This window comes from Chrysemys picta, chromosome 2, assembly GCF_011386835.1.
Source record: "Chrysemys picta bellii isolate R12L10 chromosome 2, ASM1138683v2, whole genome shotgun sequence".
NCBI lineage: Eukaryota > Metazoa > Chordata > Testudines > Emydidae > Chrysemys > Chrysemys picta.
In genome coordinates this window covers 230,016,037-230,042,128 of record NC_088792.1, presented here as the reverse complement: position 1 = coordinate 230,042,128, position 26,092 = coordinate 230,016,037, and the positions used below count along the sequence as shown (strand labels likewise).

Genomic DNA, 26,092 nt, shown 5'->3' with positions numbered 1-26,092 from the left:
GCTGACACACTCTCTGCCCCCCAAAACACAGTCTCTCCCCCCACATACACACAACACACTCCCTGTCATGCTCCCCCCACCCATTTGAAAAGCACGCTGCAGACACTTGCACACTGGGATAGCTATCACAATGCACTGCTCTCTGTGGCGTTGCAAGAGCTGCTAATGTGGCCACGCCACCGCGCTTGCAGCTGACAGTGTAAATACACGGCAGCATTTTCCCTGCTGCTGTCTCAGAAGGTTGGTTTAACTTCCAGCGCTCTACATCTGCAAGTGTAGCCAAGCCCTTATGAAAGGTTTTTGGACAGTTGGCACTTTTAGTTTGAAAGCCTAGACTCTATGACCTGAAATCTAGTCTTAGTTACATTGCAGTAGTATTACTACTTACATCACCATATCCTTGAGTTGGTGTAATAGACCCCCTCAAGTAGTTGCTTGATAGCCTAATTATTCTTTTTCTTTATCAAAGATCTTTAAAAATGTTTGAAACTCAACCCCTAAAATCTGTGCTGCTTAGTTTTAGAAAGCCATTAGTGTATATGGATTCTGTCCAATAGGTGAATTATGCCAAACATGTCTCTTCCCCTGAGGAATTTAGTGTAAAGGCAGAATAGTTACAGTATAATAGAATACAGTACAAAAAGCAGAATTATGCATTATAGCCAGGAAACTTTATAGAAGAGATGGAGCTTTAGAAGGTTTTGAAGGAGAGTAGGATTTAGGCATCCATAAGGTGGGAGGCTGCTCTAGGTATAGGGGCACAATAGAAGAAAGCAATAAATCAACAGTGGGCAAAGGAAATTATTGGAATACGTGAGTATAAAGACTTCAAAGAGCAGAGAGGGTTGTTGGGGGACTGTAGAAAGAGTTGCTGGCAGAGAAAAGGTATAATGAAGTTATGGGTAGCTTAGTAATTGGAGAGTAGACATGGAGCTTGATGCAAAAGTAGTAAAGCCAATGTAAGGAATCAGGTGGAGGTAGGGTAGGGTTGTCAGTAGATTGGAGGAAAGAAAGATGGGCATGTGAGAAACCAGCAAGTAGGAGATTATGGTAGTCAATGCAAGTAATTGTTATAGCATGACTTAACATCTTGTCATACAAAAGGAGAGAAAGGGATGAATTTTTAAAATATTGGAAAGGAATTGGTGGTGAAGGAGTAGTTGGGGGAAAGAAGAATTGAAGATGACACCAAGCTTTCATGTCTGGGAAATAGAAGGAGGGATAGTTGTGATGGTAACAATGATGAAATAAAGGAGAAGAGGAGAAAGTTTGTGGGGAAAGATGGGCCCTTTCTTAATAATATTTTGTTTGTGTTGGGACACCCTAGAGAAATGTGGAACTGGGTTGAAGAAGAAGGGCTGGTAGTATATGGGACCACCAAAGAGAGATTGAAGAAGAAAAGGACAGAGGGTTAGACTTTGAAAAGAAACATTAAAGAAGCAACCCAGCAAGGTCAGGGGCAACCCCCAAAGAACAGTATTCTGTCTTTCTTTTGTTGAAGGAAAGTTCTGGGCATCATATTTTATATTTTCATCTAGTGGAAGAGAATCAGTTTACTTTTTATCCATTCTTGTTATGGTTTCATTTGTCTCAAAAGTGAGTCTCATTAAGACAAGGAACCTGAGAGCTTTTCTACATGAGAAAGTTGCACTCGTGTAATTTAAAGTGAAAATTTAAATAGATACAGTAACTCCTCGCTTAACGTTGTAGTTATGTTCCTGAAAAATACTACTTTAAACAAAACGATGTTAAGTGAATCTAATTTCCCCATAAGAATGAATGTAAATGTGGGGGGGTTAGGTTCCAGGGAATTTTTTTTGCCAGACAAAAGCTATATTTTTTTATACATACACACACACACACACACAGTATAATGTACACAGCAGTGATGATTGTGAAGCTTGGTTGAGGTGGTGAAGTCAGAGGGTGGGATATTTCCCAGGGAATGCTTTACTGCTAAATGAGGCTGAGCCCTCAAGGGTTAACACATTGTTGTTCATGTAGCCTCACACTCTACAAGGCAGCACGAATGGAGGGAGGGGGAGGCAGCATAGCAGAACGAGACAGAGACACACACTGTGTGTGTGTGAGACAGAGAGAGAGAGAGAGAGAGAGACGCACATTGCCCCTTTAATTACACTGACCCCACTCTAAGTACATTGCCTTTTTAAGTAGATCAGCAAGTTGAGACTGCAGCTGCTGCCAGCAAGCTACCTCTGTCCTGAGCCCTGTAGTGTTCCCCCCTACCCCCCGGCTCTGTGGAGATGGGGGTACAGGAGCAGGGTGGGGAGGGGGACACCTTGACATTAGCAGCCCTCTCCCCCCCCCCCCCTTTGCACAGCAGGCAGGAGGCTCCCCGGAGCAGCTCCAAGGCAGAGGGCAGGAGCAGCACATGGCAGTGGGGGGGAGGGACAGTTGAACTGACCAACAATTGATAGCCTGCTGGGCGGCTGTGGCACAGGGAACTTAAGGGAGTGAGGAGCTGATGCGGGTGCTGCCCGTCCACCCTGGTTCCAAGCCTCCACCAGCTAGCTCCAGTGGGCTGCTCTTTCTGCAAGCAGTGGACAAAGCAGGCAGCTGCCAAACAACGTTAGAAGGGAGCATTGCACAACTTTAAACGAGCATGTTCTCTAATAGATCAGCAACATAACAACGAAAGGACGTTAACCGGGATGACTTTAAGTGAGGAGTTACTGTAAAGTTAATGTGGTGCAAAAAGCTGTGGCTGTGGCTGTACTTGAGTTAGGTTAACATAGCTAAATTGGTCAGAGATGTGAAAAAAACACATCCCTGACTGACATAGCTATGTCAACCTAACCCCCAGTGTAGGTGCAGCTGTGTTGATGGAAGAATACTTCCATCAACATAGCTAACTTTGGGGAGGTGCTATTCTTACCCTGATGGAAAAAACCCTTCCTTTGATATAGGCCAGGTGTACATGCAAAAGTTAAATCGACCCAGCTACATCACTCGGTTGTGAAAAATCCACATCCCTGAGTGATGTAGTTAAGCCAACCTAACCCCCAGCGTAAACAGTAATAGGTGGACAAAAGAATTCTTCCATCAACCTAGCTACTCCCTCTTGGGGAGGTGGATTAATTACAGCAATGGGAGAATCTCTCCCATCGCTGTAGTGTCTACAATGAAGTGCTATAGCAGCCCAGCTGCAGCTGTGTCACTGTAGTGTTTCAGGTATAGACTAGCCAATAGACTATGGGATTCTGTCAAACATAGCTATGCTGATATGTAGATGCACACTATGTGGTACTTCTGCATAAATACCTCTTAAAGGAATAAACTTCTGAAGAACATCTTGCCTTAGTGTTGGGAATAACAGCTTTTTGGGGAAGTGGTACCAAAATGACATGCATGCATGTGGTGAAGCATGACAGTAAGTTATATGGGGTGGGAAATGTTGTGCTTCTGAGTAAAGCACCTAGCACACTGAGTGGCTGTGTAATTAGTTGTTAAAGTGACACTGTCAAAGTAAATATGCCAAAAACTGATCTAGTTGTCAATATTATGTATGTTTAATTTGCAAGCCTTTCCTTACTGCCTCTGAAATTAAAAAAAAAAAAAGAAATCAAATGTATGATATGGAATATTTCAGCTCCTAGTAAATGAATGATTATAGCAGTTGCTTTGTAGTACTACAAATTTCATAGCAAATTGCACATTTGTATTTTCTTTGATTTCTGGTTTCAGCAAGGAGTACTTTTGCAAAAAAGAACACATGGTGGAAACTAAATGTAAGGTGTTCAACTTGGGGCAGTTGCCAACATTGACTAGTTTTTTGGCTTAATTACCTCTGTGTTCCATTTTAAGCAATAAACCTACTTAGGTGGATTGCAGGTTTATTGTTTTTAAAGGTACAGTGCCACTGAGTGAGACTCCTCATTGCATAGTTTATTGCTGGTAGTGGACATATTGAGAATCACTGGGGGAAATTATTATTGGACTAGACCAATTAATGCTTATAGAATTCTTATACATTTCAATCTGTTTGCATAACTTTTGAATACAAAAACTTTTAAATAATTTTTCCCTTGTGATGGAAGCACTAATTTAATCTTTTTTAAAATGAATTAATATTTGTATTTTATTTTTAGGAAACAGTCTAGTCAGCTTAACCTTCCACCTGTTTAATCTTCATGGACTGATAGAACACTTCCACTTAGATACGATGAAACTTCGTAGATTTTTAGGTAAATATATTATAGCCTTTTGTTAAAGTGAACATTACTCCTTAACTGCATTTTAAAAGATACCATTTGAAGTACTGCTTACAGTTTAGCAAGAAAGTTTGAATTGCACTAATTTGAAGCTGGTTCCTATAATGGTAGTATTGTGATACTGTGTGCACTCACAAATTTTGGAAATAGCTTAGTTTTAATAATAGCATTAGGGAGGTGAAGGAAAAAAAATTCTACTAAAAGCAGTAAAATTAATTTTGGCAGAAAAATTTGATTTTGCCCAAGAATGTGTGAATTTCATGATGCGTCACGGTTGTATGCAGCGGATTATGAAGGCTGAATTTCACATCACAAATGAGGGAAGAGGAGATAGTGAGAATATTATTGAAATATAATGTTGGTTTTGATCTTGGTTTCTGATAAGAAACATAGTTTGTCCTTATCTAACCTGTAGTCATCGCCAGTTCAGTAGTACCAGTTGCTGACACCAATTTCTGCTCAGATCTTTTTAGTAGTATAGAAAAGGATCCAGTCTTGCTCCACTGATTTAGGAATTGAAGCTACTCTCCTTAAAGCTATACAGGAATGTTTGGGACCTTCATGAGGTGATGCTGTATTGTGTATCCTTGGAGAAAGGTGTAAATTAATGTTACTTTTATTTGACAGTGGGAGAGCAGATCTGTTTAATTGTTTATGGACTTATATTTCTGTATCCTAATGTCCTTGGCACAGTCCCTGGAATGATAGTTCCTTCTTGTTTTCACACAAGAGTCACCATGTGGTGCAAGATCTCACTTGTCAGTGATGTCCTGGGATGCCTTTACCATGACTTGTTGCACGAAGACCAAAGACTCATCCCTCACATTGCCTGTTTTCTCCTATATCTTCCAGCTCAGTCTGAAGGGAAGAATAATTCTTGATTGAGCCAGGAGAAGCAGCTCTCTGTTCCCTTTGGCAGGGTTTCTCAGAAGGCTTGATCTGTTTGATACAAAGCATGTTTTTGTGGTAATTAAGTTTGAAAAAGCAAGGATAAATGGGACTATGGGGATTTCTCCCCTCCCCCAGACAGAAAGGACAAGCAGGAGTCCAGTCTGTTCATCAGTCTGTTCAAATGCAAGCTCTGTTTTACAAGTTCCCTAGCAGTTTCTCCTAATAAATGACTGATGTCTCCTTAAGTGAATTCAGGGTCTGTCATCCAAACAAACATATCAGCTGTCCTTAGAAACCTGTAGACTGGAAAGTGAAGGGAGTATCTAGACAAACCTCTTATTTTAGGCTGTCCAGTTTGTCACTGTGACAAATTGTTTGTCTTGTCTCCTTGGTCATCCCCTGGTTATCTGAGGATTTTGTTGTGGCTCTCTACTTGCATTTGTTTGTGTTCTGACTTGGCTAGTGTAACTCCACAGAGTAGGGTGTTAACACATTCACAAGATTTTGTGCAGCCTTTGTGGCCCAGGTGACTATTTTGGACATTTGCAAAGCAGTGACTTGGTCTTCAGTACAAACCTTTGCTTCACATCATGCCATCATTCATTGTTCTAGAGATTATTCCAGATTTGGGCATGTGGTCCTGCAATCCTTATTCAGGTAGATTCTGATCCCACTGCCAGATCAAACAGCTTCTGAATGAAATGGAATGGACATATGCAATCACTTGAAGAGAAAATGGTTACTAGCCTATTCTGTAATGGTTGTTCCTTGAGATGCGTTACACATGTCCATTCCACAACCCACTCTTCTTTCTGTTTCTGTCAGACTCTGTCTGGCGAGAAGGACTGAGGAAGTGGTTAGGGGTGTCTCCGCTCTTTATACCTTCATGTGATGGCACGAGGTAGCAGAGGGCTTGTGCCGCCCCAGTGGGTTACCGTTAAGGGAAAAATCTCCAACAGGTGTGTGGGCACCCAGTGCTCAGTTGAAGTGAAATTATAGAATAGATTACTAACCAGTTTTCTTTTGTTTTTGCTGCAAACTAGTTCCCTTGTACTGATTCTACTCAAGTGACCTTCCACATATTGTAATTGCAGTGCTTAAGGAAAGCAAGAAGGACTTGGAAAGGCAAGCAAAGACAAAAGTCTGGTTCTTATGGGGCTGGTGGCTGGACAGTGGTCAGGAAGGAAAGACTTCTTCACATGTACTGAAACTAAAAGCAGAATAGCTAGCTCTTCTGTCCTTGATGGGTTGCTGTAGGGTACCGTTTTCTGATCAAGGCCCGCCAGTGTGATGTGTGGATTGCCTAAATTATCTATGAGCGATGCAAAAGGTTAGCAGAGGTGTCAGCCCTGCTGTTCTGATGAATAAAATCAACTTCCTGTGTGTGTTCCAGGTTGCCTCAATGTTCAGGCAGACTGGCTTAGCAGAGAGAGAGAGACTCCTGCTAAGGAGGTGGTTGCTCAGTCAAAATCATAATATTCCAGATCATAACATTTTGGTTAGAGTTAAATAACTTCATCTCCAGGATGAATTTATACTAAATCTTGCGTTAGCTTAAAAAATATTGTGTCACCACATAAAACCTTTGTGTGAGAGTACTGGAGATGGTTCTACTTAAACAAATTTGATATGTGGAGTTTATATATGTCTTATCAAAAATGTCAATTTGTGATATTTATATTGCTTTTTTTTTAAAATTGCCATTTTAATTAAACCCAGATGTTTGTTTTCTTTATATAGTTATGGTTCAAGAAGATTATCATAGTCAAAACCCTTATCATAATGCAGTTCATGCTGCGGATGTGACTCAGGCCATGCACTGTTATTTAGAAGAACCTAAGGTAATTTGTTTTACGTAACGTGTAAAAGTACAACTATAATGTTTGTATTTTTCTTAATGTTCTGTAAAACCATAAAGATTTTAAGCTACTGGGAAAAAAAAAACTTTGCTCCAAGAAGTATGCACATCATTGAGTCAGAAGCTGGAGACCCAAATAACTCAGTTTTTCAAAAGCTGATATATCACTTATGCTTAGTTCACCTTGGATACTAATGAACAAATCTCCTCTGCCAGATGCAGGTTGTAGCAATGTACAAGAGTTGTCTGTCCTTTCTTCTTTCTAAAATGCACATTATGAAAGGGAGATATCTAGCAAAGAGAGTTCTACGTTAGGAGCTGAGCAAAGCTAACAGTTGTCAGAGGTGACTTGAATTGCTGGTACTCTGGTATAGGCTACACTCTAAAACAGGAAATTTCAGGGGAAAATTCAACTTTCTGATTAGATTAGAGAAGATCCATGGTATACTGTAGCCAGTTGGAAACCAGCTATCTAGTTCAACACTGATTTTTTTTATTAGTTTGGTTTATTCTTGTATAGTAATAGTGGTCTACACTACTCTTGCATAAAGTGACAGAGTCCTGTGGCACCTTATAGACTAACAGATGCATTGGAGCATAAGCTTTTGTGGGTGAATACCCACTTCGTCAGATGCAAGCATTTTTAATTTAAACAGGGATTTTGAAATACTCTCTGGTTGGTAATGGAGTAGCTAACAATTTGAGTGACAGTTCTAACTACCATAAATATTTAAATAGTTATTGCATCTATCTAGATATTATTGATAAGGTCAGATGAAATTGATCTTGAGCCTTTAACTCCTGTAGAGTAATTACTCCTGGATTTCCCTGTACCATGGTTGCTATTAAACTTAAAAAAAAAAAAAAAAAAGTTCTACTAGTACCCTCACCCCGTTCTCCGCATTCACCTTTCTGTGATGGTGCACTTCCTTCAAAGCACTGTATGAAAGATGAAATTGATTGGTCATTTTTGGGACCTTTTTCCAGGGACTGAAAGCTATGGAAAGCCAATCAGAATATTTTCACCTGTGAATGTTCCCATGAATAATACTGTTACATTTATTACAGCTTTCCAAATCTCTAACTCCATGGGATGTTCTGCTCAGTTTAATTGCAGCTGTCACACATGATTTGGATCATCCAGGTGTTAATCAGCCTTTCCTTATTAAAACAAACCATTACTTAGCAACTTTATATAAGGTAAGTGAAAATATCATACTTATCAGAACCAGGTTTGAGTATCTTTTCAGTATAGAAGAATTATATTAACAGTGAAATTGCTAATGTACTCATTTAATGGTAGACTTGAACCTAGGATGTTTATCCCATTGAGTGAAAACAATAAATACAAGCTATTAACATAATAGAAGTGTTAAAAAGTTTGAAAATCATGAACTTTTTAAGAGGCATATAGACTGTAGTGTAAGACTAATCAAATCTTTTAAAGTAACAGCAATAATTTTGTTTCTGTTTTGCAGAATATCTCAGTATTAGAAAACCACCACTGGAGATCAGCAGTGGGGTTGTTGAGAGAGTCTGGTTTATTTGCACATATGTCATTAGAAAACAGGTATGTATTTTTTATACAGAGAGTATACACTATATGAAGTTACACACAATGTATTATCCATGGCATCAGACAACTTTGTAAACAAGTGTTCTGTTAAAATATTACATAGCAATTCATAATCCTAGCTGAATATTCAGATCATTTAAAGATTTAATGGGTGCTATGAGCCTTGCAGGAACAGTTAATTATTCAGTATACAGCTTGGAAACTAGTATTTATTGTGAACACTGTGTGATGGAAGTGTATTCATTATACAAACATTTGATTAGATTGAAAGAAAATATTGACTGACTAGTAAGAGATAATTGTATTCTGTGACCTAAACAGTAACTCATGTTCTGTATTTTTAAATTGCAGCTCTTTTCATCTTCTTTAACAATAGCTAGAATAATTTAGCTTACAAATATTTGCAGTAGGTTTCTCTCTTCCTGAGAGCTACCTGTGAAATGTCAGAGTATTTTTATAAATATTGTAGTTTTAAAACATTTTATATAAACATTTGAAAGTGCTGCACTTTCCGCCCTCATGGCGTACAGTTTATGTATACATTCGTATACAGTTGCTACATTCAACTTAAATGTGTCAATATGATGCCTAATTTTTTTCCTCATATTTTCGTGCCTTTGGGTATTTTATATCACTAATTTCAGGAAGCTGATGGAAAGTCAGATAGGTGCTCTGATTCTTGCCACAGACATAAGTCGGCAAAATGAATACCTATCCCTGTTTAGAACCCATTTGGACAGAGGAGACCTATGTTTAGAGGAGGCAGACCATCGCCACTTCATTTTACAGGTGACTGTTTCGAAAGTTTCAGAAGTAAATTGCTTCAAATATCGTACTTTTTTTTTCCTCCCAGGAAAATGGTCTTCATCTGCCATGGGTGACCAGTGAAGAGGGGATGTTTTTATTCTTTAGTTGTGCTTAGTGTGCACAAGGCCTGCTTACACAATGAGATGGAGTACCAGCAAGACCTGCTGAGGCTCCACAAGATCCTCACTCTGTAGAGGGCAAAACTAGCCCTTTCTGCCTGCACATGTTAGAGAGGAGCTTTCTCAATGAAGCAGAGGAAGGAGCAGATGAGTCAGAAGCAGAGGAGGGGGAATTAGAAATGGAGGTTAAGGTTTTCAGTTTGTCACTGATCCCAGCAATCAGAAACTGGGTTAACAAATCTTCCATTGAGGTGCAAGTTTTTTGCTCCTCCCTCTAATGAAAATCCCTAAGAGACTGGTTAAGACTGTTTTAGAGTTAGCTTTGGGTCCCTTGATCAATACTCTAAGGTATATTGTGGGGTACTGCTGTATTGTTATGAAGCCTTGGTTTGTGCTGTAAGATACCTCTTGATAGGGAGGCATACAGAAGGCTAAAACACTTCCTTTGAGAAAGAGGAACATTAAACTGTTAGAGTGCAGAAATCCTGTGATTTCAATTGGTCATCCTGTCTACAAAAGTCAATGAATAGTAAGAACCCAGTGTTTGACCTGTCCTGACCAAGCCATAAACAACAAATTTTCTGTTCAGTGGGGACTTGTATTTTGTTTTTCAAAAATAAGTAATGCAAGGAAGTAAACTGAACTATAAAAAGCGACAAAGAGTTCTGTGGCATCTTATAGACTAACAGAAGTATTGGCGCATAAGCTTTCGTGGGTGAATACCCACTTTGTCAGATGCAGATAAGGTGCCACAGGACTCTTTGTCGCTTTTTACAGATCCAGACTAGCACGGCTACCCCTCTGATACTAAACTGAACTATATTAACTCGGTCCTACTAGGATCTCTGGCATTGAAACTATGCTATCAGTTAATTCTTTAAAATGTCTTATTGCAGTTATAAAATGGGGTGCGGGGATGTGAAATGGCTTTAAGATAGTGTTTTCCTAACAGATAACTTAATTTTTGGTTAGATTTAATTTAAAATAAATACTGTTTTGTAATTTTATTTTGTATTTAAATGTCTTTATAGTGAATGTTCTGCATACAGTGCCCTTGAGAGGTACTTTGTATTTAACTCTCATTCACTTTGTCCAGGATAGACGTCTGTTTGCCTTCAGTTTTACTTAGCTCTGTTCATGACCTCTTATAATTCTCCAAATAGCATTCTGTTAGTGTACTATGGTTAAGGCTAAGATTTTGTCACTGATATTTTTAGTAAAAGTCACAGACAGGTCACGGGCAAAACACAAAAAAGTCATGGAAGCCGTAACCTGTCCCTAACTTTTACTAAAATTATACCTGACAAAATGGGGATCTGCGGATCCCCACACTACTTCAAGTGGGGCAGCTGCAGGGACTAGGAGCTGCCTGTAGCAGCTGGGGGCTGCGGGGTGCCCTGCTACCTGCAGCTCCGGGCGTCCCTCGTTGCCCGCCGGGGCTGGGAGCTTGGGGATTCCCTGCCACCCCCAGTGTCCGGGAGCTCGGGGGTTCCCTGCCATCCCCAGCAGCCAGGAGCTCGGGGGTTCCCCCATAGTGCTGCCCTGGGCATCAGGGAGCTGGTGGTTCCTCCTCCACCACCGCCACCAGTGGCAGAGAGCTCGGGGGTTTCCCCGGTGGCGGCAGGGAGTTCGGGGGGGTCCCCCACTGCTGCTCTCCAGGAGCTCAGGGGGTTCCCCACCATCCCCGGCGGGAGGGAGCTGCAGGGGCCACCACAGGCGGCAGGGGTACTCCACAGCTTCCTGCCCCAGCGGGGGACCCTGCAGCTCCCGACCATCTCAGGCTGAAGTCATGGAGGACGCTGGAATTCACGTATTCTGTGACTTCGGCGACCTATGTGACTAAATTGCAGCCTTAACTATGGTATATAATTTTAGAGTGAAATGCAAGTGGTTGGGTTTGTTACCCTGATTAGAAAAATGCATGAGACGTTATGGAATACAGTAGTAGCTACTCTAGAAATTATGCTGCTTTTTTGTATTCATGTTTTTGCATGTAGAAAAAAATTGAAAGTAGTGTAACCCAGTATATGTAATTCACTAGATGGCTTTGAAGTGTGCTGATATTTGTAATCCATGCCGGACCTGGGAACTGAGCAAGCAATGGAGTGAAAAAGTAACAGAGGAATTCTTCCATCAAGGCAAGTAAAAGAATAGAAATAGTCTAATCTCATACCAATGAATGTGTAAATGTATCATAAAATGAATATCTGAGAGTCATAGTGACTTTGTGAGATGAAGAGCTGTAAAATTAGGCCTAAGGAGGGTTCAAATAATCCTTTTCTTCTGTTGGCTACATTCTTGAAAGAGGCTGCTGCTTCTACTAACAGCTGATGAAGAATCTGCTTTAACTCAGTACACCCAAAAGTTTCAGATTCTAGTTGAAATGTATTCCTCACTATTAAAGATACTTTAAATGAAGGATTGCCTGTTTTGTGTGTGTGTGTGTGTGTGTATATATATATAGGGCTGTCAAGCGATTAAAAAAATTAATCATGATTAATCACATAATTAATCACTGTTAATAATGAAATACCATTTATATAAATATTTTTGGATGTTTTCCACATTTTCAAATATATTAATATCAATTACAACACAGAATATAAAGTGTACAGTGCTCACTTTATATTTATTTTTAAATATAAATATTAGCCCTGTAAAAATAAAAGAAATATTATTTTTAATTCCCTTAATACAAGTACTATTGTGCAGTCTCTTTATCAGGAAAGTTGAACTTATAAATATAGAATTATGTACAAAACATAAATGCATTCAAAAATAAAACAATGTAAAACTTTCGAGCCTACAAGTCGACTCAGTCCTACTTCTTGTTCAGCCAATCACTCAGACAAAGAAGTTTGTTTACATTTGCAGGAGATAATGCTGCCTGCTCCTTGTTTACAATGTCACCTGAAAGTGAGAACAGGCATTCTCATGGCACTGTTGTAGCTGGCATTGCAAGATATTTATGTGCCAGATGCGCTAAAGATTTATATGTCCCTTCATGCTTCAGCCACCATTCCAGAGGACTTGTGTCCATGCTGATGACTGGTTCTGTTCGATAACAGGCCAAAGCAGAGTGGACTGACATGTTCATTTTCATCATCTCAGTCAGATGCCATCAGCAGAAGGTTGATTTTATTTTTTGGTAGTTCGAGTTCTGTAGTTTCCGCATCAGAGTGTTGCTCTTGTAAGACTTTGAAAGCGTGCTGTACGCCCCATCCCTCTCAGATTTTGGAAGGCACTTCAGATTCTTAAACCTTGGGTCGAGTGCTGTAGCTATCTTTAGCAATCTCACATTGGCACCTTCTTTGTGTTTTGTCAGATCTGCAGTGAAAGTGTTCTTAAAACGAACAACATGTGCTGGGTCATCATCCGAGACTGCTATAACATGAAATATATGGCAGAATGTGGGTAAAACATAGAGCGGTAGACATACAATTCTCCCCCAAGGAGTTCAGTCACAAATTTAATTAACGCATTATTTTTTTAACAAACATCATCAGCATGGAAGCATGTCCTCTGGAATGGTGGCCAAAGCATGAATGGGCATACGAATATTTAGCATATCTGGCACATAAATACCTTGCAATGCCGGCTACAAAAGTGCCATGCGAACATCTGTTCTCACTTTCAAGTGACATTGTAAATAAGAAGTAGGCATTATATCCCATAAATGTAAACAAATTTGTTTGTCTTAGTGATTGGCTGAACAAGAAGTAGGACTGAGTGGACTTGTAGGCTCTAAAGTAGGGGTCAGCAGCCTTTCAGAAGTGGTGTGCCAAGTCTTCATTTATTCACTCTGATTTAAAGTTTCGCCTGCCAGTAATAAATTTTAACATTTTTAGAAGGTCTCTCTCTATAATATATAACTAAACTATTTTTGTATGTAAAGTAAATAAGGTTTTTAAAATGTTTAAGAAGCTTCATTTAAAATTACATTAAAATGCAGAGCCCTCCGGACCAGGTGGCCAGGACTCAGGCAGTGTGAGTGCCACTGAAAATCAGCTCACGTGCTGCCTTTGGCACGCGTGCCATAGGTTGCCTACCCCTGCTCTAAAGTTTTGCATTGTTTTGTTTTTGTGTGCAGTAATGTCACACACAAAAAAAATCTACATTTGTGCTTTCACGATAAAGAGATTGCACTTACCGTACTTGTATGAGGTGAATGGAAAAATACAATTTATTTTGTTTATCATTTTTACAGTGCAAATATTTGTAATAAAATTATATAAAGCACTGTACACTTTGTATGCTGTATTGTAATTGAAATCAGTCTATTTGAAAATGTAGAAAAACATCTAAAATATTTAATAAATTTAGTATTCAATTGTATAACAATGCAATTAAAACTGCAATTAATTAATCGTGATTAATTTTTTTGAATTGTGCGAGTTAACTGCAATTAATTGACAGCCCTAATATTTATATCTGCTCTTATATTGGATTATATTTTTGCAGAATGCATTTTAAAAGTAAAGATTCAGTTGTAATACATAGAATCTATTCTCTCAAGGTGACTTGCCTTCCTTGAATGGTTGCCTAAAACAGATTTGGTTGTGTATATTATGAATTAACAATTCCAGAATGCTTACAGTTAAAAATTACTTTTCTAAGTAATTGTTCTCTCTTTAGGAGATGTTGAAAAAAAATATCACTTGGGTGTGAGTCCACTGTGTGATCGACAGTCAGAAACCATTGCCAACATCCAGATTGGTAACTACAAATATATGTATATGAACAGTTTAAAATCTTTCAGTGGTTCCCTTTAATGACAATTTTTAGAGGAAGGAAAGCTATCTTTGCCTATAAATCTTAAAATTTGCACTTTATTTGTCTTCTTTTTTGTGTTCATTTGGCAATGCTCCTGCACCACGAGCAATTTTTTTCTTTGCTTTAAAATTTTTCCTTTGAATTTAGTACTCGTGAAAGGTGCTCGATTGATAGTCCTGGAGACTGAAGTCCTGTATCCATAGAGCAGGTACAGCATAGGCAGCAGCAATGCAGCCTTTCCCATACTACTTCTCCAATGTGCCTTAATCCTAACCTGGAATGACAAACTCCAGAGTTAGAGGACATTTCATTCACCTACCCATTCAGTCCTTGGTGCCTCTAGTGAAGCTGCCAGTTGACTTAGCCTTTTGGAATGTGGACACCTATTCACTGGGAACTGGTTTAAAGATAGTCTTAAAGCACAAAAATTTCATGTAGGCCAATGGACAGCTGTTAGATTATTTTTGATCACTGCCAGCCTGGGCTAGATTTATACCAGGGACAGAAGTGAAAGGATTTTCCCATTAATAAACATTGACTTTTTTCAAAAAAAGTTTTCTTTTCGTATAGATTGAATGGGAATGAATGAAAAATTATGTTCTACTATATTAAGCAGATAAATAAATTTTAACCTCAGTCATAATTTGAATTTTTTTTCATATAAAATTGGAAATGTAAAAAAAATTGTGACTTTGGTTCTCACAAATTATACTAAATTACATCAATTATAACCAATCAGATTGCTGAATAGCTGACCATAATTTTGATTTTTTTAAAAATAAAGTGTTTTTTTTTTTAAATAAGGCAAAAGTATAGTTCTAGCAACCTTATCTTTAAATTTTTGTTTGCGTATATAGAGCCAGATTTTTAAAGGTATTTAGGCATCTCACAGCCATTGAAATCAATGGGAGTTAGGCACCTGAATACCCTTAAAAATCTTAGACAGACAAAATACTGTTGTGTGTGTGTGTATATAGGGCAGTTGCTTATTTCAAGCTATCTCATTTGCTGCACAACACTGAGAGCCCTTTAAATTGTGGAGGCCATTAGTGATCGTTGCCTTGAAATAGACACAAATTTGCCTGGTCATACTTCAATACACTTAACTGGTCTAGTGATGCCGAGGGAATTTGAATGTGTATTTTCTTTGTAACACAACTCAACTTGTTTGTAGGATAATTTATTATATATGAGCTTGTGTCTGTTAGACTTTGAGGCTTTTTAGTCTAGTTTATGTGGCTTAATTCAAATCTGATGGTTGATTTCCTCCTTTTTCTCCTCTCCAACAGTTTTTTCCCTTTATTTCTCCACTGCCCCAAAAGGGAACAAATGAGATTCATCAGCTACTTCTTAATACGATATTATGCTATTCTTTTGACTGTCAAACCTGTAACATTTCTATAGATTACACTTCTATATTTTAATAAAGTGCCATAGTGTTAGAAATATTGAAAGATGATGCTTTTTAGGTACAAGTTGGAGAAGAGTTGCTAATGCATTGTTAATCTTTTATAGCACTTCCTAAATCCTTTAAAACCTTTACATTAAAAATGCATATTCTTTCCTGTTTTTAATCTAAAGCTTTCTTCTTTAAAGGTTTTATGACCTACTTAGTGGAGCCATTATTTTCAGAGTGGGCCCGGTTTTCAAATACCAGGTTATCACAGACGATGCTTGGTCATCTGGGACTGAATAAAGCTAGTTGGAAGGGACTGCAAAGAGAACAGTCGAGCAGTGGTGATGATACTGATCCTGCATTTGAGGAAATGGACTCAGATGTATTACCTCAGGAAACTCGATTGTCTTGACCCCAGAATCTGCATGACAAAATTGCCTCTTACGTAGGTATCTGCACAATGGGGTTTGAGGAAAAATTTGTTATGACTGCTCAAGGTTCAGTGTAAATGATGCCAGCATTATTTATTTCCAAGTTTTCCTTTACAGATCACTTGAACCCAATTTTTATTTACAAGATTGGAACATAGAGCAATATGCATATGCCTCAGTTGGCTTTTGTTTGGAACCTTGAATATGCAAAGCACAGCAGTGACTGAATCTTGAAGGAACAATACAAGGTGCCACATGGTTTTTTTTTAAAAGTTTGAAATAAGGTCTTCAGAACTGAGACTTGATATGAACTATTCCATTTTCTTGGGATTTAGCAAGTCTTACATAAACACGTTCAAAGCATACCTTCCATTCAGTCCTTGTTTAAAATATGGAAATGTGAAGTGCCCATCCTCTGCTGCCTCTGGCAAGACTTGATGTTTACAAATGTACTCTGAAACTATTGGTTCCAGACTTATCTTTACGCATGGCTGTGAAAGAACCACTAACTTTGGGTTTTCTTTTAGAAAAAGAAAAGAAAAGGTCAAATCTGAGACTGCAGCATTTTTTCCTTTGGATGCCAGAAAAGACTCCATTTGTCATTATTTTGTTTGTGCACTGGGAACTGAGCGTTCATCATAGAGCACAGCCAGGCTTTACTCCAGTGCTGTATGGGAATGCAGTTTTTGAAAATGCTTCTGAATTTGCAGAGTGGGGGGTGGGTGGGGGGAACACTGTCCCTAACTGTGTTGCAATTCTGCAGTGAAAATGTTGCATGTTGTTTTCACTATTGTACATTTGAACTGCATATGCAAGAAAAAGGTAGAATGTCTATAAACACCATATTCAACTCAGGGTATTTGCCAATCTGAAATAAAGTGGGATGGGAACTGTGTCCTTCCGAACAAGGGTACAAATGCCCCTTTCGCTGCAGTGTGTATGTACGTGTGGGTGTGAGAGTGTTTGGGGTTATGTGGGGAGGGAGTGGGAAGGGTTTCAACTGCAACATTTTTTATTTATTCTTTTAGAATGTGACAGTGTAATGAACAGCCACATTGGAGGGAACTGTAACAAATTGCTACAGATGCCTTAAACTATGCACAAAGCTAAGTGACCAAATTTGTTTTTGATTGAAAAAAGTGCATTGTTTACTTATTCCTCCCTCTACTGAAACATTACCCATTTACGGGTTTTTGATGTGAAAAGGAGAAATGTTTTTAAGGATAAAATTTAAGGACTAATTTTAAACTTCAAACATTCCATTTTTGTAATCTGTTTTACATTGTTTTAAGTACAGTAAGCACAACTGTTATAGAGTTTAAAAGAAACCGGTGCTTTCTTTTAGTTCATTTGTATTTCCCGTGTTATTTCTGTAAAAGACTGTTTATTAATTCTGTTTACAGTTTGTTGCAACAGCCATTTTTGGGAGAGAGCTTCAGTGTAAAGCCACTTGTAAAGGCTTTACCATACTCATTTTAATATGTGCTTGTTGCTCTTAACTTTTGATGAATAAAAAATAACTTTTCACATTATGCTCTTGTACATTTGAGTCTGTTATTATGGAGAAGTAGTTAAGCTTGCAATTAACTTCCATTATAAAACCTTATTTTAACCCCATTATATGTATTTTTAAATGTTTGTCCCGCAAATTGTCAAACTTACTCACTTCTGCAACTTTTGCCTGCAGTTAGAACTAGAGCTCACTTAAAAATGATCCTGACTTGTGTGTTTGTCTCCCTCTAGGTTAAAAGTGGCTTGTTATCCCTTCAAATTCTCCACATTTTGTTAAATTTCCCTAAAATCACTGTCCATTTGTAAAAAGAACAGGAGTACTTGTGGCACCTTAGAGACTAACAAATTTATAAATTTGTTAGTCTCTAAGGTGCCACAAGTACTCCTGTTCTTTTTGCGGATACAGACTAACACGGCTGCTACTCTGAAACCTGTCCATTTGTACGCTCCCTTGGTCTGGGGAAGAACATGCACAGGTCTTGAATTCTAGAACCACCATTTCTAATGTAAAGCCTTAACAGATCCTCCTGCCAGATCCCACACCACCACTCTTACAGGGGTTGTTACAGTATCATCCACTAAGGTATGTTGGACATGCTACTGATGGCATTTAACTAAATTGTTAAAGATTGATTTCCTTTTGTCTAAATAACAAACCCACTATAGACCCCACCCCCATCCCTTTTTCTCTCTCACACACACACACACACACAAACTTCTTGTTAGTCACACTTTTCTCATTTTCTCAAGTTGCTACTCAAAATGTTGTTGATTTAAAGCAGTGGTCATCAACTGGTCGATCGCAATCGACTGCTCGATCCTAGAGGATCTTCCGGTCGATCGCGATCTCCGATGGTGCAGTGGGGCAGCCGCTAAGACAGGCTCCCTGCCTGCCCTTGCCCCACGCCGCTCCCGGAAGCGTGGAGCTGTGTCCAATGGGAGCTGTGGGGGCAGTGCTTGTAGAGGGGGGCAGTGGCACGTTGGCTCCTTCCGGGAGCGGTGTGGGGCCGGGGTAGGCAGGGAGCCTGCCTTAGCCTTGCTGCGCCGCTGACCGGGAGCCGCCGGAGGTAGTGCTGCCCAGCGGGAGACAGCATCCCAACTCCCAGCCCTGAGCCCCCTCCTGGAGCCGGCACCCCAAGCCTCCTCCTGCACCCCAACCCCCAGCCCTGACCCCTCTTCCCAGAGCCAGCACCCTGTACCCCCTCCTGCACCCCAACACTCTGCCCCAGCCTGGAGCCTCCTCCTGCACCCAAACTCCCTCCCAGAGCCCACGTCTTGCACCCCTTCCTGCACCCCAACACTCTGCCTCAGCCCGGAGCCCCCTCCTGCACCCAAATTCCCTCCCTGAGCTTGCACCCCGCACCCCATCCCTCTGCCCCCTCCCACACTGCGAACCCCTCGGCCCCAGCCCAGAGCCCACACCTCCTCCCAAACCCCTACCCCAGCCCGGTGAAAGTGAGGGTGGGGGAAAGCGAGTGACAGAGAGAGGCGGGGATGGAGTGAGTGGGGCGGGGCTTTGGGGAAGGGGTGGGGTAGATCCTGGGTTGCCCTTAAATTTAAAAAGTGATCTTGGGCATAAAAAGATTGGAGACCACTGATTTACATTTTGTAAATGGGAAGCAAAATGAACTGTGGCTTGTGTTCAACAACAATCCAGATAAGAATTACCAGGAACTTCGAATGTACTTTAGACAAGTTAAAGTTGGGCCATGGAATATAGTTCAGTGGCACATACCAAAATATATCACCACATCATTTATGACATATTTAATTGTTTCTTGTAATTTGAGTAATGTGAAAGACATAATAATGGCTGATTCATCATGTTGCTTTGTGATGTGCTGTCTAAAAACCAGAGATGTTTAAAAAGGATGTTATAATTAGAGCTGGTCAAGAACTTTTTGAAATGCTTTTAGTTGGAAAATGATGACTTGTCTAAATGAAAATTTTGAGGATATGTATTTTTAAATGAAACTTCCATTGGGAAGGTTTCTTTCACAATGGAATTTCTGATCAATTCCAGAATGAGTATATTCCTACCCCAGAATATCCAATAACGCAGTGGTTAGGGCACTTACCAGGGATATGCGGGAGACTCAGGTTTAAGTTCCTGCTCTGCCTGATTTAGATTAGGGACTTGAACATGGGTCTCCCACATCTCTGCTGAGTGCTCTAACCACTGGGCTATGGTTATTACTGGGTGGGATCTATGTTTTTCAATGAAAAACCTCAAAGGGTCTCAGTTTTATTCTGCATCAGACTGAAAACAAATGTCAAAACAAAGTTTTTTGCAAAATGGATTTTTGTTTTCTGGCCACCCTTAGTTATAATAGAATATTTTAGGTTTTCTTAGGCATTTATTTTACTATAGAGTCCAGAAATACTTCAGTTAAGCCTATTAGGCTTGAAGTAAATGTTCACTAAGTGAAATTTGCATGTGGTACTTCAAATACCAATTTTTAGGAAGGTGGTATATGAACCAGTAAAGTTTAGGAACCACTGATTTTCAACATTGAGTGACCTGAAGAGAATTTTTTAATGGCATTGCTGTTTACTTCACGATTAAAAGGGGAATGGAGAGAGTATTTTTTTAACCTAAGGAAGGTCTGTTTTTTCCTGGAGATCTCTGACAATGTGCACTGAAATCTCGCCTCCACATTGTTTCTGCCCACTGTTGATTAGTCATTAGAGTTAAAAAGTGCTTGCAAAAAAGCTATTTGAAAGTGAGACACAACACTGAGCAATTCAAAGGAAGGAAAGCTTACTTACCTTACAGTAACTTGATTTCTTCAAGATGTTTTGTCCCTATGGATGCTCTACCATAGCTTGCATGCACACCCATGTACTCTCTACCGGAGAATGCAGAGCAGTTTCTGCGGGCCTGCAGACACAGCAGCACCTTGTGCCTCCAATGAGGGCATGTAAGGAGGCATGTTGGACCCACCACCACTCAGTTCCTTTTTGACCGCGAAGTAGAGCCTCCACAGCAAAGGGGAAAGAGGGCATGGAGGTGGAACACCCATAGGGACAAAACACCTCAAAGAACTCAAATTACTGTAAGGCAAGTAACCTTTCTGAGTATATGTTTCTATGGGTGCTCCACTGTATGAGACTCCCAGGCAGTAACTCAGTGAGGAGGTTCGACTGTTCAAAGGACTGCCAAAAGTAGTATCATCCCTGGAAGCAGGTAAGATGGCGTAATGCTTGGCAAAGGTAAGGATGAAAGACCTAGTTGCAGTCCTACAGATTTCTGTTATGGGATTGTCTTTTAGTAGAGCTATAGATACGGACTGGGCTCTAATGGAGTGCACTGTTACTCTGAGGAGGGCTATATCCCAGCAGATTTGTAACAGGGTAAAATGCAACCCAAACCCCACTTTGACTGTCTTTGAGTGGAATTGGGTTGTCCCTTCATCCTCTCTGCAAATGATACAAATAATCTAGGAGAGGCCTGGAAGGCCTTAGTTCTGTCAAGGTACATGGTGAGAGTCCTTCTGACATCTAGTGTATGTAGGCTGCCTCCTCTTTGGAGGCGTGAGGCTTTGAGTAAAGTACTTATAGATGGATCTCTTGATTAATATGGAATTACAAAGAGACCTTAGCGAGGAAGCGAGGATGGGGACACAGCATAATCTTGTCTTTATAGAAGGTGGTTAATGGCAGGTCTCCCGTAAGAGCAGGGTCTGTCACTTTTCAAGCTGAAGTGATAGCTGTATGGAACCAAGTCTAAGGGAGAAGTGGAGGAGAAAACAGGCAGTCATTGTTTCAAATGAAGGTTTCTTCAGGCCACTGAAAATCAAATTAAGGTCCCACTGGGTGGCCAGGGGCCATACAGGGGAAACAAGTTGTGTAAGACCTCGAGGAATTTGGAGCTAGTGGGAAGTGCAAAAACTAAGATGCTATCGATAGGCAACTGGAAGGCTGTGATAGCAGCCAAATGTACTCTGACTGAGCTCATTGATGGACTTCGTCTTCAAATTAAACAGGTAAGTACAGGATTCTGGAGAGCAGAATGTCTGATGCTTGAGAATAGTGAAGAGAACACCAGAAATTGAAGCGTTTCCACTTTTGAAGGTAAGTTTCGCAAGTACTAGGTTTCCTGATAGGAGAACTGACTGGATCTTATCCAAACAGGTTAGCGCCATCCTCGAGAATCATCTAGGAACCATGCGCTCAGGTTCAGGAAAAAGGGGTTCGGATGGATCAGGGTCTCAGAGTTCTGTGACAGGAGATCCTTCATGAGACGAACTCAGAGAAGCACTGCCAGAAGGAGGTTTGAGTACACACTTACCTTGGCCAGGAGAGTGCTACAAGGATAATCATTGTTCTTACTTGTCACAGTTTGAGTAAGGTTTTGAGAATCAGAGGTAGAGGTGGGTAAGCATATGGCAGGATATGGGGCTATGGTGTTATCAGGGCATCTCCCAATGAATTGTGACTGTTTCCTCCCTTGGAGCAGAAAAGGCAACATTTTGCATTGGATGGAGAAGCAAAGAGGTATGCCTCTGGGAGACCTCAGGTTTGGCAGATGCGATGGAAGACAGAATTGTTGAACTCCCATCTGTGGTCCTGATGGAAGTTCCTGCTCAGGAAGCCTGGGAGATCTGAAGGCCTTTTGACTTGCTCTCAACTCAACACTGCGGCTATTGGCGCTCTTCACCCTCTCAGTTTTTATCCACCCTTTAACTGCCCAATTCTGGAAGGCCCATTCAACCTGTCGCTCCTCAGTGAGACCTCAATCTAGTCCTTATGTCATGAATGAACTCTCCCTTTGTGAACCCCTGGCCTCCTGCCCCCTTTCTCTTCTTTCCATAAAAGTTGCCTTCCTGGTGGCTATCACCTCTGCAAGGAGGGTTGACGAACTGGGAGCCAGGAAGGCAAACCTCCCTTTCACCACATTTCATAAGGATAAAGTTTTGCTGCGCTTCCATCCCATTTCTATTGAAAGTGGTTTCTTGCTTCCACCTCAACTAACCCATACATTTGCCAACCCCCTTTCCTAAACAACATGCATCGAATGAGGAAAGGCAGTTTCATTCCCTCGTTGTCCATAGGGTCTTGACCTTTTACCTACAAAGGAGGAAGCTCTCGCAAAAGTCTTCCAGACTATTAGTTGCCAGACTATAGCAGAAAGAATTAAAGAACAGGCCATCTCCACCCAGAGAAGCTCAAAGTGGGCCTCAGGGTCCATTATGCTCTGCTATCAACTATTAGGACGGTTCCTACCAGATGGGATCTGAGCCCATTCCATGAGAGCGCAGGCATTAAGTACCATGGTGTTTCATGACGAGTCCCTAGCAGACATATGTAAGGTGGCCATATAGAGTTTAGTACACACCTTTTCTGCTCATTATGCTCTACTGCATGATTCTGTTTGGCACAGCAGTTCTCCCTTCCACAGTTCCATCATCTTCCTTGCACTCTCCTCCTACCTCGGTACTGCTTATTAATCACCCTCAATGAAATACAATAAGGACCATCACTCAAAGAAGCAGGGGCGGTTACTTACCTGTAACTGGAGGTTCTTCAAGACATGTGGTCCCTATCTGTATTCCACTTCCAACCTCCTTCCTCAGTTCAGGAGAAGGAACTGAAGATGCGGTCAGTCCACCCTGCCCTTTGTTGTCTCAGGTGAAAATACGAGGCAATGCAAGGGCGCATGCATGGATCAACGAATGCTACTACTCTGAAAAGCTCTGACTCTGGCACATGGTGCTGGTGCATAGCCCTTGGTGGAATAGAGAGAGAGAGACCATACATCTCAAAGAACCTTCAGTTACAGGCAACCTTCCGTCTCTGTCCCTTCCTCTCTTGCATTCATGGCCTGATCTGGAAGATGTGCTTAGAGCGCACACAAACCAGCACAAAAGATGCTGGAGGAGGTGGTGCACTCTGCCTTTACTTTTATCACAGTGATTAGCATGCTAAGAGGCTGAAGACTGAGGTTCAAATTCCCACCATGTCTGATGTGGAATAGGGTCTCCCACCTTCCAGGAGAGTGCCCTAACTCCTGGGCTCTGGGGTATTCTGGAGCTGGTTTCTGTGTCTCCTGTTGGAGGTGTCCCACTGCATATACTTTGGTCTCTGGCCCAATGAATATTCAGAGTAACTGGTGGTTAGGGTGCTCAGCTGAGACCCCCCTGATTCAATGAATAGTTATTTATACATAGTGGAACGGTTTCACTGACCAATGTGAGCCCAGAATACTTCTCTGCCAAGTATCCTAGCCACTGGACAATGAAGTGGGAGACCCAAGATCTAATCCGTTCTCTATGGTGCACAGTAGGGGGAACTTCAACCTGGATCTCCCACATGGTGAGTGAGTGAGGGGGACAGTTTACATACTTAACTCCCATAGAGGGTTCATGACTCTGAATACCAAGTGGAGGGAGGTGCTCCCTGTTGCCAAGACTTATGCTTCTAAATCCCTTTGAGTGGTGGGTCTTAGGCTACCCCCCTCTCCTTGGCATGTCCTAGTATTTGGCTTAGGCAGCTCCTTGCTCAGCAGGCTAGCTTTTGTGAACCCCTTTCTTAGCAGCCTAGATCTCCCCATGCACTGTATAAAGAAGCTGGGTGCTTAACTCAAGGATGTGAATGGTAATAGGTGCCAAAAAGGTAAGGAAGTGCTACAACACTTAGTACCTCAGTTCCCCTTTCTGAATCCCCTGTTCAGTTTTTATCCTAAGACAGTTACTTTCCAATCTACCCCCAATTAAGTTATTAAGTTCCAGTAGTACTAAGGGAAGCTTTTTTCCAACTCTAGAAGGAGTGTAGTCCTTTACCCATTTGAAACTGGAAACAGGCCCAAACAAAACCTTGATTCCAAACGGGCTAAGCTAATGATTCTCATACTTCATTGAGCTGCAACCCCCTTCTGACAACAAAAATTACTACATGACCCTGGGTGTGGCAGGCCCCCAAGCCCTGGCACCCTGAGGGGGGAGGGAGTGAGGCAAAGTGCAAGAGGTTCAGCCCTGGGCTGGAGGAGGCACTGTAATCTGAGCCCTGCTGCTGAAGCCTGGACCCCAGCAAGTCTAACGATGGTCCCAGCAACCCCATTAAAATGGGGTGACAATCCACTTTGGGGTCCCAACCCACACTTTGAGAACTGCTGGGCTAACGCCAAACACCAGATCCAGTTGCCCCTAAGCTGTGGAAAATTTGCATGTAGAGCTAAATCCAAGCTTTAGATATAAGGCGTATCTCTGTATGGTGAGGTCCACAGTGAATTTTCCTTAATTTGAACTCTCATACTTAATGCTTAGCTCTGACTCTGTCACACTTGCTTGTATATGTATCAGTGTGTGAGGGGGAAGGATGTAAAAGCAGGGAATACACGTCTAGGCTTTGTTAGTTTTGTGCTTGACTCCATGCATAGAACCCATTTGCTGTTTGATCATTGGCAAGTGACTGCCTCTATGATGCACCTTCCTCAGTTGTAGATGGGTGTGTGAAAAATAGCACCTTACATTTGATTGCAAAAAAAACATGAGTTACGGTTCAGGAGTGGGGGGCACCTGTAGCTTCCTTTGAAACCACCAGTCCAGCCTTCGATGTAGGGAAAGGACAGCTTTCAGTACTTAAAAATTTTAGGCTGGGATTTTCAATTATAGCCCTCAGTTAACTAATCTAAACAAACAAGTTAACTGGACTTGTTTGGTGGAAGGGAAGGTTCAGAGTTCAGTTTTGACCCCTAAGCCTTGTCTCTGTGCATTACAAGTGCAAAACATTTAAATGCCCTTTTGTAAACTTTCATCATGTTAGTTACATGTGCTATAGGTTGAATAAATAGTGATTACAACTGAAATATCTCATTTGACAATTTGATTCTCATGGGTTATGAAATTAGTAAGGTAGGAACCATGTTACAAACCTTAAGATACTGTTTTCCTAGGCAATGCAATATGAAGGTGAATATTAACCTGATTTTGGTGGGTGCGAGGAAGCAAAATGCAAGGTTAACAATATGGACTAGCTTCATAATGGGATATAGGCATTACAGTGCCTAACTTGTAGGCACCTAGAAAAACACTGGGATTCCTAAAGTCTAGGTTAGACACCTGGAAGCCACCACAATAGGCAGCTGCCTGCCTGAACTACTCAATGAGAGATGCTGACTAGAGCTATGTTTCCTAAGCCCTGTCCCGCTCCTGGAGTCAGGCACATTTTTTGGGGGGGGGGAGAATAAGGAGGATTGCTGCCCACCTTAACTTAACCTAGTTGTCAGAGCACTCCCCCTGTATGTGCAAGGCCTGGGTTGATTCCTGCCTGCAGAGGGAGAAAAGATCTGAGCAGGGGTCTTTCACCTCTCAGTGCCCTAACCATTTGAGAATGACCTAGTCTGCAACGGGTCTTCCTCAAATCTCTGGTTGAAGCTGTTCCACTGTGTATAAATACATACTCACTGGACTAGGGGAACTGGCTCCTGGGTCACCCACCTGGGAGTGTCCTAACCACCAGCATTACTCAGTCTCTTCTCTCTCTGGCCCCATGACTT

General features: G+C 41.0%; 1 protein-coding gene across 10 annotated transcripts in view; it reads left to right on the top strand.

Annotated features, from left to right (window-relative positions):
- PDE7A (phosphodiesterase 7A) overlaps positions 1–17,615 on the top strand; it is a 119,109-nt gene extending 101,494 nt beyond the window's left edge. For 4 of the 10 annotated variants that reach the window (XM_065585649.1, XM_065585646.1, XM_065585652.1 and 1 more), the window contains 8 exons: positions 4,110–4,205; positions 6,864–6,964; positions 8,050–8,181; positions 8,460–8,551; positions 9,202–9,346; positions 11,525–11,621; positions 14,119–14,199; positions 16,611–16,997. In XM_065585649.1, coding sequence (XP_065441721.1) covers positions 4,110–4,205; positions 6,864–6,964; positions 8,050–8,181; positions 8,460–8,551; positions 9,202–9,346; positions 11,525–11,621; positions 14,119–14,199; positions 16,611–16,849 — 983 coding nt within the window. In that variant the 3' untranslated portion in view covers positions 16,850–16,997. Of the gene's footprint in view, positions 1–4,109; positions 4,206–6,863; positions 6,965–8,049; positions 8,182–8,459; positions 8,552–9,201; positions 9,347–11,524; positions 11,622–14,118; positions 14,200–14,403; positions 14,601–15,852 lie in introns of those variants that run through there. The other 6 variants (XM_005288087.4, XM_065585650.1, XM_065585648.1 and 3 more) reach the window with 4 other exon arrangements.
- Positions 17,616–26,092: the final 8,477 nt, after the last annotated feature.